The sequence below is a fragment of the Pelmatolapia mariae genome, linkage group LG23 (genome assembly GCF_036321145.2).
Source record: "Pelmatolapia mariae isolate MD_Pm_ZW linkage group LG23, Pm_UMD_F_2, whole genome shotgun sequence".
NCBI lineage: Eukaryota > Metazoa > Chordata > Actinopteri > Cichliformes > Cichlidae > Pelmatolapia > Pelmatolapia mariae.
The window spans coordinates 12,287,682-12,301,099 of record NC_086246.1 but is presented as its reverse complement, the minus strand read 5'-3'; the positions used below and the strand labels follow the sequence as shown (position 1 = coordinate 12,301,099).

Below are 13,418 nucleotides of genomic sequence, written 5' to 3'. Positions count from 1 at the left end.
AGCCTCAGCTAATTGGCCTCGTGAGGTTTAGCTTTAAAAGTACTCCTGCGTTGAGGCGCTTTTGCGAATACGTTGCCTTGTGACATTTGAAGGAAGGGGGGGGGGGTTGTTCAAGCTCCAAATTCCCTGAAATAAACTGTGACGTGCTGCGCTCTATCAGGTGAATAGCGTGGATGATCAAACCGCTGACATGCAGCAAAGCGTTGCTGCGTCATGTTGCAGACTGACAGAGTCAGAGGTTTTTGATGTTTTTCTCTCTGCCTTCTCACATCCGTCTCACAGGCCTGTCTAACTCAACCTGTTAGATTCTCTAGCTTCTGTTTTTCCACTTTCTGCACACACCGTGCTTTCAGCAACCAATTGTATGCTATTGTATGCAGTGTGTGCAAAATAAGAAATGGTGTTAGTATGGTAATGGTGTTTGTCTTGCTCCACCGTTAATGCCGCTGTAATCAGCATAAAGGGAAAACTCAAACATCCCATGGCAGGTGCTGGGATTAGAAATATCATGAACAAACAGCCTAATTAACTCGCTGGGTCATTAGACTCAGAAGCCACCGTGTTTTTAAGCCCTGCGTGGCAACGGCAGAAATCTGATGTTGTTCCAGCACGTTTTGCATGACGACTTTCACTCCAGATACCTCGTTAGCTTAAATTTACATGCTAGTCAAAGGTGCAGATAGCAGCTTCTTCTCCTTTGTATATGATCTTGATCTGGCGCTGAGTTCTGCAAGTTACTAAGAGATTGTGGAAGTTGTAGCACCACTTTATGTTTTGGTTTCTGGGAGTGTTCAGGTCTTTTGACTAATAGCTGCTCACTGTTCCAGGGAAAGACAGTTGAAATAATCAGAAATGCAAAACACCTGCTGCTGCTGTGGCTAAGAACTAAGACGCTATTGTTGCACGAGATAATGTTGGAAAGTTCAGGTGATGTCTGACATTTAACAGACACCGTAATGTAAAGAAGAACACATTAAATACCATTTATAGAGCACTTTAGTTTCCACGGACAAATTTCACCGCTTGTATTTCTCAACAATACTGAATATACAATGAATATACAGTGATATAAAGATGGTAAAGTTATACTGTTTCACCTCAGACACACAGCTAGATGCAGCTTCGAGTCGAATGACTGACCCAATCTCTCTGAATTGATCACCTCGGATGTGATCCCTACCCTTCCAGCAAGAGTTCAAACTGCCCCACGGGCGAATATCCTGAAATTCGTACGAAAGCGTGCGAGGCAGCATCAACTCCTGGATCAAACTATGAAATTCTCCCTACTGTTGCCGTCTCCTGAGGATCGGATTAGTGTTTACAAGCATCAGGACCAGCTCACCATCACTTGATGTTGACTCCAGTTTAATCATAGTGCATTTTTGGGTGGATTTTGGCAAAACTTTAGCAAAATCGCAACTGTTTCGATGTTATATGACAAATTTGCATCAAAAATCTTCAATGTGCTCAGTGCATAAAGGTGTTAGCCGAAAGCTTAGGCTGATCTAAAGTGTCCGTTAGTCTCCATTTCATCCACTATGTTTCTGTGTGATGTCAAAGAGAGCAGATACTTTAATTCCTGACTAAATTCCAAGAGTAGAACATTTATTTGGCTGGGAATGATCATAAGAGTTTAACTTTTAGTGTGTGAGCGCGTCACATTTATTAGTAAAAGAAAAATCCCCTCCCTCCGCCCTCAAACCACATCTGCAAGGTGATACATGATATTTTCATATCTATATAACTTCTTATATGCACAGTCTCACTTTCACTCACCCGTTCAAACTGTTTTTCTGATCATTTTGTCAAAGCTTGCAAAAAACCCTGAGGGCGTTTATGCTTCTTCTTCTGAAAGTGTTTAAAACAAACAAGCCAAAAAAAAAAAAAACTGGTAAAGGAAACAAAAGCAAGTGATCTTTGATATTTAATAACTGCAGGTAACTAGTACTACAGTAACTGCTGTTCTTCCCTACAACATTTAAGTGCTTTCAGAGACAGCTACTGGTATTAAAAAAAACGATTCTTGGCCCTCATTAATATTTTTAGTAAAATGCAGCTGACATATATAAAATCCAAGGTTTATTTATTTAAGGAAAATATGCATATGTATGGTAAATGGTAAATGGACTGGTTCTTATATAGCGCTTTTCTACTCATCTGAGCACTCAAAGCGCTTTACACAACTTGTGCATTCACCCATTCACACCACATTCGCACAAGCACATTGTTCTAAGTGCTTTCTAAGTAACATTCACACACATTCATACTCCGATGGATGCATCGGAGAGCAATTTGGGGTTAGTATCTTGCCCAAGGATATTTGGCATGCAGACTAGGGGAAGCCAGGAATCGAACCACCAACCTTCCGATCAGTAGATGACCTGCTCTACCGCCTGAGCTACAGCCACCCCTATGTATACCAATGAAATCCATTAAATTTGACCAGATTCTAGTTAAATCTAAAGTTTTTGAATGTACTTGCGTTTACAGAACATTTACATGTAGTCAGGCTGCTTAAAGGCAACGTTTTGAGGCTCCAGTGATTACACTACAGCAGCGGTCCCCAACCCCCGGGCCTCGGACCGGTACCGGTCCGTGAGTCGTTTGGTACCGGGCCGCGAGAGTTGAGGCTCAGGTGTGAAATGTATGGTTTTCAGGGTTTTTATCGGTTTTCAGCGTTATTTTGTTATCGTTTTTATCGTTAACTCGGTTTTCCTGGGTCTTTTCACGTGTGTTATGAATAAATCTTCTTTTTTTCGGTACCGGTACTAGTTTTATTTTGTTGTATTTATCCGCGACACCTTAAAGGCCGGTCCGTGAAAATATTGTCGGGCATAAACCGGTCCGTGGCACAAAAAAGGTTGGGGACCGCTGCAATACAGGATGTTCACACAACAAAAACACTTTTTTCATTAACAGCATACACACACAAAAATACACAGTTATTGTAAAAAAAATCAACAGAAATTAATCATATTTTATCCATTCAATATCAATATTTTATCATGAGTGCATAGTTACTGATCAGTCATTTCTATTAAGTAAGAAAGTACTCATGGTAAAATATTGATATTAAATGGATAAAATATGATTGATTTCTGTTGATTTTTTTTTTACAATAGTTGTATATTTTGTACAGTTGCTGTTACAGACTCCCGCATTGCCCTCATGCATATTTGACTGTTAGCATTGATGCTACTTTTTTCCTTCAGATGTTCTGCAGATAATCATTAGGTGCGTCCCTCGACTTTAAAGCTGAGCGATGAGAGCAGAAATGAAATCTTCTCGTGTCGTAGGTGTGTGTCCTTTGCATGAGTAAGGCAGGATGTTTCCTCAGGGGTCCAAATCGATAGCAGCTTTCATGTGGAGAGCTGCATGATGTTGAAGTCAGCCTGTCCATGAGCACGGGACTCCAGAGCCGTTGTAAACTAATGATGAGATTGTGGGTCAGTGCCATAAACTTGTTTTTGTTTTTGTTTTTTAAATCCATTCACATCTAGCTACAATCAATTTGCAAGCGTTAGTCATAAACTCCCACCTGAGTTATTCAGTGTGTTTATCTCAGCTCTTCTCCCCCTCTGTGTCCTCTCCCTACAAGTACCAGCTGACTGGTTTGCAGCTTTCAGGAGCCTTTGCATACATGCGATTAAAGAATGCACGTGCTTTGCTGCCACCTGTTGGCAGAAATATTTCAGTAACACTCACAGCTGAAAGAGCAGAATTCACTCCACAGGTCTGATTATTCATGTGACTACAGGCATACCTCATGACACAGCGCTGCATTGTGCACTTAAAGAAAGCGTGTGTATGTAACACCGACTCAAACACACAGATAAGCCATTGTGTCAGCCAGCTGGCTCCACTCAATAAGCCACTCAGCTGGCACCCGGCCTCCCCTCTCAGTTTCTCGATTGCTGTCTCACTACTCATGCAGGCGAGCTCCACAAATATTTGCTTTCTTTTCACTCAGGAGAAGAAAAGTTGCTTTAAGAACCCTCCACCCGTTTTCACTGTTTACTGAAATAAATGTTTGGGATTCTGGCTAAGCACAAACAGTGGAGACACTATACCGTAGCATAAACACTCAGAAACTTCCAGAGTCCCGGTCTTCCGTCAGGTTTTGTGGAATGTCACAGTTTTACTTTCAGTGCTGAGAAGCCACTCGTTCCTTGTACAGAGCCTTCTTTTTTTTGTTTAATATGGAAAACGACATGTTTACTAGGTGGTGGAAAATTGTCAGACGGTCCCCTTTGAGCAAGCACATGGCGACAGCAGGAAGGAAAACCACTTTTTAACAGAAAGAAGCCTCCAGCAGAACCAGGCTTAGAGGTTTGAGTAGAAAAATTACGTATTTCTTTGTTAGTAATGGCTAATGTGGTGCCAAACAAGCCGAAGAAACACCTAAAAGACATAAACGTTGGTTTAAATGAGTCATTTCAGAGCTGAAAGGCGGTTCTAAGGTGTCTCTGCCAGTTTCCATGATTGTTTACTATCTGATTTGACTGCTGAGCTATTATGTGCCTCCACGTCTAAGATATCAAACTCCTTCAGGCCCGTGGGAGGAGTAAACGTAAGAGTGATGTCTTCATATTATCGCGCTTGTTTTCTCTCCCTTGTTTCATGGCGAAAATGTGCTGCCTCCGTCACAATTTGTGCTGATAACAGGGGAGATTTGTTTCTACAAGGCACTATTGGCGACTCCTCAACACAGCCAGTAAACTTCGGCGCCCCTCTGCCTACTCCCACTGGCACCTTTAGTTGTGCTTATTTCAGGACCTGCACACTGCTGTTCACACATGCCTCCTCCTTACTGACTTGTGTCTGTTAATATCCAGCCTATGGAGCCTGACAGCCATGTGTGTTCTCTCCTCTGCAGCTGTTTGTGGGTCTTTCCTTCCCCTACGAGGGTCCCGCCCCCCTGGAGGCCATTGCCAACGGCTGTGCTTTCCTCAACCCCAAGTTCAACCCTTCGAAGAGCAGCAAGAACACAGACTTCTTCAAGGGCAAACCCACCCTGAGAGAGGTGAGAGGAGTGCGGGATTTCTCCCCCGCAGCTCGACCCATAACTTTTAAATCGTTTGATTTTCCTAACCCCCCCACCCCTCTCATTTCTGCTTTGCTGCCTGCAGCTGACCTCTCAGCACCCATACGCCGAGGTGTACATCGGTCGGCCCCACGTGTGGACGGTGGATATCGAGAACTCTGCCGAAGTAGAGAGGGCCATCCGCTCCATCCTCAGCCAAAAGGTAACCGCGGGCGACTGAAAGACGCTGAAATTTGGTGCAATTTCACAAATGTTATTGCATATTTGTTTCTACAACAAGGGCAGAAGCCCCTTAGGTGCTGTACAGACACACAAGCTTTCGGCCCTACTGCTGCATAGCTGCAAACATCTTTTAACTAAATTGCACATTCAGCAAACTTTAACTGACAGACTTTAAAACCATAAATGAACTTAAATACAAACACAACAAGTCATCTTTATATTCCCTTTTATGCCCCTTTTATCCTCACTGGGTTTCCGCACTTTTCACCTTCATTTCTTGCCAGTGTCTGGCTCCTGGGTGTTCAGTCAGTAATTGCAGTGAGTCTCTCATCATGAGCTGACAGATCTGACGCGCCTTCTTCTCAACCTGCTTCCTTCTTTATTTTTTCTTTCAGTTACTCTTTTTTTTTACCCCCCCTTATCAAGTTAAATGTCAGACCTTTTCTCTTTTTTTCTCCACCTGAGCCGCTGTCTGAATCTCAGAGGACGCAACATTCACCTGATCTGTATTGCAGCGCAGGCACTTCCCAAAGGTGTGCTTTTTCCGGCTTCATCCTCTGACACTATTCTTTCAATTTCCTCACTTGTGAAATTCTTGTGCTTTTTTTTTAAGCTGCCAGGCTTCTCTCTTTAGCATCACCACTTTTTCCACAATACACCTCCAGGGAAATTTCCATATATAGTGAATGTTCTAAATGGTGGTGGTTCTAATATATAGCACCAAACCACAACAACAGTTGCTTCAAGGTGCTTTACATTGCAAGGTAAGGACCATATTGTAATACAAGAAAATTTAGGAAACCCCAACAGTCATATGACCCCCTATGAGCCATCTGCCGCGACCGGTTGGGGGTGAATGAATGAAAAAAATTAAATGAGCTTCAGTGTGCGCTTGTTTGTTGTACAGACCTTCTTGCTGCTCTACATAAACATGATTGATTCCAGCAGTGTCACTGTTAGTGAAATGGACCTGAGTTGATGTGTCAAGTGATTGTAACATAAAACCTCCTGTGTCTGGGAGGTCCAGTCTCTTTTTTAGTATTCCTGCTACAATTGCAACATGAGGACAAAAGTGTGCTCTAAGCCACTCAGAGAACAGATTGAAAAGTAAAAGTCAGGACGTGGCGATTTGTCCAATTGAGGTTCTTTGGCCTGATGAGACAGAATTTGAGCTTGTTGTAGACATCCCCACAAATACACCATCTCCACTGTGAAGCATGGTGGAGGCAGCATCATGCTCTGGGGGTGCTTCTCAGCAGCGAGCCCCGGAAGGCTTGTAAAGGCAGAGAAGGACATGAATGCAGACAAATATGCACCAAAGCAGAGAAATGATCCACAGACAACAAGGTGAATGTTCTGGATTGGCCCAGATCTCAGTCTGATCGAGAACTTGTGGCTGGACTTGAAAAGAGTGTGAGTGAGCTTTTTTTATTAACGTTATTGCCTCCATTCCCTTTGCTGTAGTATTTGGTGTAAAGAGGGAATGAATTTGTTTACTGAATATAAATGTGGACAGCTGCTTTCATAGATTCCTTATATGATGAGCTGCAGTGAATGAATTTGAAAAATTCAAATCTTCATAAGTTAAAAAGCAAGTGTGCCTCACATGTCTTAACATGGAGTAAAAAAGAGGGTGTGATTGTGTAAATGGCATCCTGGCTGACCGGAGTCGTTAAGGAAAACCTTGTCGGAGCCGCAGGAGGATTGATGGAGATATCGTGTTCCGTCTCCTGGTCCGGGCCCATGCATATTTAAAACCGGACTCAGGACCTCGTTGTGTTGTTGTACTCCGCCGAGCTGGTCAGAACAATGCCTGTGTTCACTGGACGAGCCTGCAGAGCCTCATATGCTCCGTGATCCGTGGCGAGACGCAGCCTACCAGGCTCCGGCTCTCCTCCTGCTCCCCCCCTCCCTTCCCCTCTCCTCATCCTTGCTTCCTCCCAGCGGCCAAAGGCTCAGAGGGAGCACGGAGCGACTCAGTTCAGTAACAAAGGCTGCGGTTGTTGGTCGTCCCCCGTTTGAAGTTTCCTTCAGCAAATCGGAGAGTGTGTGGAGGCGGACAGCGGCGCAAAGATCAGACAGCGAGCTAACGCTTCACCGGGAGGAGCTCTCTGAGCGTCATCATAGAAACACTGTCGAGCACAAGAGTTTACAAGCTCCCTCGCCCTGCACGTGTTTTAACAGTCTGTGTTTTGTGTTATTCAGATTGAGCCCTACCTGCCCTATGAGTTCACCTGCGAGGGGATGCTGCAGAGAGTGAACGCCTTCATCGAGAACCAGGTACTGCCTCTGCAGAGCGCCTCTCCATCTTTTCCACGTGCACACAAGTCAGAATGAAACCATGTCGGGGCTTTAATTCATGCCACCCTCAGCTGTGGTTGGCGTCCCCAGGGCCGTATAGATTTTAAAAACCAGCAAGTTCAGCTGCTGCTGATTAAAATTCAAAGATTAAAGCCTGTCGAAATAACTCAACATAAGCATTTACAGAAAGTAGACATCAAAGCAAAATGAAATATGAGAGGAAGTAGAAGCTATAAGAGCGATCAAAACATCCCATGAAATGAACAAAATCTACAATAAAGATGAATTTAATGAAGTTTGACAGGTATGCCAACACCTTTCTGTCATCTTCCTGATCATTTCCTGTTATCTTCAAATTAAAGGTATAACATGCCAACAAAATGCTTTTATTCAGATTAATTTTGCTCTTATTTTTTGTCATATTGTGTTACAGTGTTGGAAGATCATATTAAAGACGGCCATGTTTTTAAATAATGAGGTCGGCACGTCTACAAAGAATACTACACGTTTCATTTCTGTCAGCTTTTAAGCTCTTGGATCTGTGTAATCTCCGAGCACAGAAGCCCCGCCCACCTCCTGTTTAAACCTTCTGCTTGCATGTGGCAACCAATTATATGAAAGTTAGTTTTAAGAGCGGCAGAACTAATGTATTTTTACTTTCTTTACATAAAGCATACAGGTATTACAGAGTTACGGGGTTTTTTTTCCTTTTCTTTTTTCCTCCTTTTTGCACTCCTGTTGTTTAACATCATGTTGTGTCCTCAGGACTTCTGTCACGGTCAGGTCATGTGGCCTCCCCTCAGCGCCCTGCAAGTGAAGCTGGCAGAGCCCGGGCACTCCTGCAAGCAGGTCTGTCAGGAGGAGCAGCTCATCTGTGAGCCCTCCTTCTTCCAGCACCTTAACAAGGACAAAGACCTGGCCAGGTGGGACACATACTTTGTCTCAATATTAGTGGCCACCAGGTGGCAGCACGACACAGGCTTGAGCTCATGTGAGCAGTTTATCATTCTCTGACGAGCTGCTAAAACCTGCAGTTATAGTTATGACCACTAGTGGGCTGAGTTTAGTTACAGAAGAAAAATGGATTATCAAGCCTGCAGCTCAAAGACACCAGTCCCCTTATGAGTGTGCATGTGTTTTCTCCTCTTGTCTCTCCTTCACATTAAAAAAAAGTGTTGAAAAATAAAATCTAAAGTGGTCCGTCTCTCCGTCAGGTTTGGCATGGACTGTCAAACGGTGGAGTCGAGCGCCGACACCGTTGTGCCAGCATACAGTGAGACTCGCCATCACTGCATCTTCCAGTCGGACCTGCTGCTGTTCAGCTGCGCCGGCGCCCACTCGACACTGCAGCGCATTTGTCCCTGCCGTGACTACATGAAGGGCCAGGTGGCGCTGTGCAAAGACTGCCTATAGCAGCAGCACCCAGGCTGACAGAGGGTCAGGAGTCAGATGGGATTGCGGTGATCGGGGAGGGGGCGGTGGTGGGCGGATGTACAGCAGCTTGAAGGAGTGTGGTTGAGGGAGACGCACATTCCCGAGCAGTCATGCAGCTATCAAACACACAAACCAGACTCCTTTGTGACAACAACAGAACAAAAAGAACAATCACAGGACTGAGCTCGCTCTTCATATTTATTGTTTTCCTCCGGTAGCTGGAGGAGGAGCACTCCTGCAGCTGACCGGAGCATCTGCCAACTCTCACCTTCATCAGCGGGTGGCGCTATGAGGCCTGGAAGTGGCGTGGATTTACTTGAATCAACAAAGGGAGTCGTACGAAGTCGCAGCAGATGAGGTGGACTGCACATATCGGTGACCCCCCACCCTCCACCCCTCCACTCCACCCCTCCGTCCATCTCACCCCTGCTCTAATCTGAAACTGTTATTTTTAGGTAGGTTTGCACTGGACCGGCACCGCTGAAGGCCCACATCCCCCAGCATACACACACACACACACACACACATAGAAACACACACAAACACAGTGGGCTGTAATCAGATTTACACTGTAACCAACCCATTCGTCTCTTCTGGACAAAAAAGACTAGATCGGACAAGTAAAAGTAGAAATCTAGATTTTTATCCTGGCAGTTTCGATCGTTTCCTGACGCATCCTTACCAGACTCAGTGATCTTCATCCTCACCCCACCCCCACCCTTAAAAGAGAGGAAATTCAAGACTGTCGTGTTCAGTTTTCATACATTTAAGTTGCACACGTGTTTTAAAACGTTGTAAAGATGAGGGACTGTGTGTGTCTGTGAGTGTGTGTGTTTCTGCAAAAGGCCAGTAGAGAATTGTAATTTTTTTTTGTTTGTCTGCCCGTTTTAAGCACACCATCCGGCACTAGGCACGCACCAAAATGAAATCGCTCGTTCTCTGTGTCGTGACGTCGAGTCGTAGACGATAGCCGTCATCAGTAGCAGCGGTAACACCTTACAACAAAAGGCTGGGAAGCCTTACTGTCAACACGTTGTTCCGAAGACTCAGAGAGAAACACAAAATCCTTACTTACAGAGATGTTCGTCCATGTCTTTGCGTAGTAAACTGTTTTTAAAAAAAGACTAAGAAAAAAAAAGACAAAACACAGATTCACACTCGTCTCCCATCTTCCACACGACCGCTGCAAATCCTTTGCAGCATACTGTACGCACCACAGACATGTCAACAAAGAGCTCCGCGGTGGGCGCTACACCTTGCATCTCCTCCTTTTCTTTGGATAATCCTTAGGATCTTAATTTGCCTGTTTATTTGCTAAAAAAAAAAAGATAAATAAGGAAAAAAAGATGAGATTTGTATTTCTTGTGGTGAATGGAAAAAATGCACTAAGTTAATCAGAGGTTTAACATGATATTAGTAACACTGTATATTGTTCATATGAGTTTTAAAGGTTTTCTTTTGTATTTATTTTGTATACAGATCTTTATCGCTGTGTTTGGCTGGAAATCCTTTTCTTTTTTTATTTATAGGATGGGTGTCTTTTCTTTTGTTTCCCTTTTTATTGACTTTTATTTATGGAGGGTAATTTAAATGTAATTAAAAAAAGCATATTTGTCTCTAGGTGTATGAATAAAGACAAGGAGACTTTGTCTTCTGCTGTCCTGCTTTCAGCTGTGATATGAGACCAAAAAAAGCAACAAAAATAAAATATTGGAGCATTTTTATTTTGCACCAGAATTTGGTCTCAAATGGATTTACGTACCTAAGTCAGGCCTGTGTCTGTCTGGCTGCTTTGTGATAATTCTAGAAAGTATAGTATAGAAAATATCTTATCAAATGTTTGATTATTTATTCCTTAAAGAGCTTAAATGACACATAAAGATTGGTTTAAAGTCAAACTTTCCAGTCTAAACGTAACTCTCATCGCGCTCTCTGTAAGGCAGACAGTAGTGGACAAACATGCTTGTTTTGTGGGGAAATGAGCCTCGTACACTTTGTGCTTTGCTTTCATTTCACTGTTGTTTCTGTTTGCACAGGTTTCAGTTCAGCCTGAATGGCGCCTTTTTCTTCTTTTTTTTTCTTACCCTGTTAAGCAGGTCACCGATCTGCCGCCAAGTTAAGTGTTTCAAAAAACATGACGTGCCTTTTTTATGGTTTAACTTCAGTTCTGCTTTTGTTTGACGACTGTTGGTGAGCTGTTTGTGGCAGGGTGACGTTACTCTGTTATACATGTTTACTTCTGCAACATCAGAGTCAGGTTGGGTTTTTTTGTTTGTTTTTTGATTTAAATTCATTTTAAGAAATTTAAATTGGCTGTCCACATCTTAAGATTGTTTTGATGAAGATATTTGGAAAAGTGATAAAACTGATAGGCTCTTTGTTTTTCAGAACTAAAGTCAAAAAGAAAGAAAGCAGTGTCAGCTCATCATGTTTACCAGTCAAGCTAGGCAGTGGATTCACGTGTGTGATAGTAATGTGATTAACCAGTTGAGTAGTCAGTAATAAGAGGAATCAGATGATCACAGCACATGTAGAATAAATGGGTTGTCTGATTTTGAATGCCTTAAACTGATTACTCATAGTTATCTGGTCCTTTCTAAACGTGACCTGCAGCACATGTGACAGATACACAAGTGGCTTCAAGCTTGAAGAAAGAAAAAAAGAGTGTTTTTTAAACTTTCATGAAAAGCATCTGGTGGTGCTTCAAAACAAATCCCATAAAAAAACCAAAACCAACAGTGCATTAGTGCAAATCGTTAGTTTCCGCATTGGTTCCTGCTAAAAATGTAAAACTGGAGTCCAGTAATCAGTTTCAGGGGCATGCATTTAAAAGGAGGCATACCTACAGTTTGATCAATGAATTGTGAAATATCACAGTATGTGCTGTTCTACAATAAATAATGAAGCAATAATCAGCTGCCTCTCCAGTGACTCTGTCATCAAGCAGACGACTCAGTTTGTGTCAAACTGCAGCTGGTACTTCTTTACTTACTTCTACTTGAAATGAAAGTCCAAGGGGAGTTAGAGTACATCTGACTGAGTCAAGAAGCAGCTGACCATTATCGAGCCTGCTAGTAGGAAAGACGAGCCAGGAGCCGTTTGTCATGCTTGCCCATGGGGGGGGGCCGTGCTTGCCCATGGGGGTGCCGTGCTTGCCCATGGGGGGCCGCGCTTGCCCATGGTAAGTTGTTGGGGTTGTCTCTGTGTTGTAGCACCTTGAGGTCACTGTTGTTGTGATTTGGTTATATAACTGAAACTGAATTGAAGTAACTTTCAGAATAAAAGAAAAGGGGTTGTCAGCTAATAGATCAATCTGGATGGTGACATTTTGGGGTTTTATAGAATTCTTTTTTTTAGAATTCAAAAAAAAAATCAGGGCTGTAAGTGAAGCCTTGTATTTGGGTAGCACTGAATATGTCAATGTTTAGACCAGTGTGATCACACACATCGTTTAAATCAACCGTGCACCTGTGGTTCTTCATCTTTAATGCACATTTAAACGGCATCAAAATAGTCCCACTAGTATCTCCAGGACCACATTTCACACTTGATGACAAGTGCACACAAGTACTGAGTGACCCACAGGATGATTACTGCACTGTAGCGCTTAGCAGCCATTCTTAAAACATGAGGACAGAGTAGCAGGTGGGACTGAGTCAAACTAAACGGCACATGCATAAGGGAGTTGCTGGAGCAATCTGTTCATTGATGGTTTTGGTCTTTTTATGGAACTTGGTCATGATTTATTTTTTTATTTTTTAAGGGTAGAATATCACCAGCGTTTAAAGCTCGTACATATCCAAGGTGGGAATGCTTGAGTTCATGCTAAACCAACAGTGATACCCAGCATGATTCCTTTTTCAGCGAATAGGCAAATATTTTGAACCCTTCACAGTCGCTTCTTAATAACCATGACTCTGAGGCCTGCTTAAGTGATCAGCTAAACCCCTTCTGCTGCAGCCAGAGCCTTATTTCTTTTCTGTTAGCTGGGCTTGTTCAGAGCACATCTTTGATCAGATCATAGGCTGTTTGGTTTCTGGAGGAATCTGCTCAGAGCGCCAAGCCATCAGCAAAGTTTGGACAGAATAAATCAGCGTATCTCATCTGTTTTGACCTCAGCATTGAATGTCTCCATTGTATGAACTCTGCTACACACACACCAACATGGATGAAGATTTGTTTTGCTCTCAGTTAAAAGTCAGAAACCCCAGAACAGCAGTGAAAAGTGGGTAACGCAATGGTTTTGTTTTCACTGTTTTTGACGAGTAAGAGGGATACAACTTTATTTTTAAATAAACCTTTTTTCTGTGACAAATGGCTCAGACTCTGGTTTTACATTACAGCTATACAGATTATTTACACGAGCAAAGAAGTGTACAGTCAGCAGGCTGAGGAGCGCCTTAAACTCTGTGTCTGA

At 43.1% G+C, this 13,418-nt stretch overlaps 1 protein-coding gene across 2 annotated transcripts in view; it reads left to right on the top strand.

Annotated features, from left to right (window-relative positions):
• The window catches only part of mgat5 (alpha-1,6-mannosylglycoprotein 6-beta-N-acetylglucosaminyltransferase), a 105,302-nt gene extending 94,874 nt beyond the window's left edge, over window positions 1-10,428 (top strand). For both annotated transcript variants that reach the window (XM_063465800.1, XM_063465799.1), the window contains exons 13-17: window positions 4,877-5,023; window positions 5,130-5,246; window positions 7,472-7,546; window positions 8,333-8,490; window positions 8,782-10,428. In XM_063465800.1, coding sequence (XP_063321870.1) covers window positions 4,877-5,023; window positions 5,130-5,246; window positions 7,472-7,546; window positions 8,333-8,490; window positions 8,782-8,980 — 696 coding nt within the window. In that variant the 3' untranslated portion in view covers window positions 8,981-10,428. The remainder of the gene's footprint in view (window positions 1-4,876; window positions 5,024-5,129; window positions 5,247-7,471; window positions 7,547-8,332; window positions 8,491-8,781) is intronic.
• The last annotated feature ends 2,990 nt before the right edge of the window (window positions 10,429-13,418 follow it).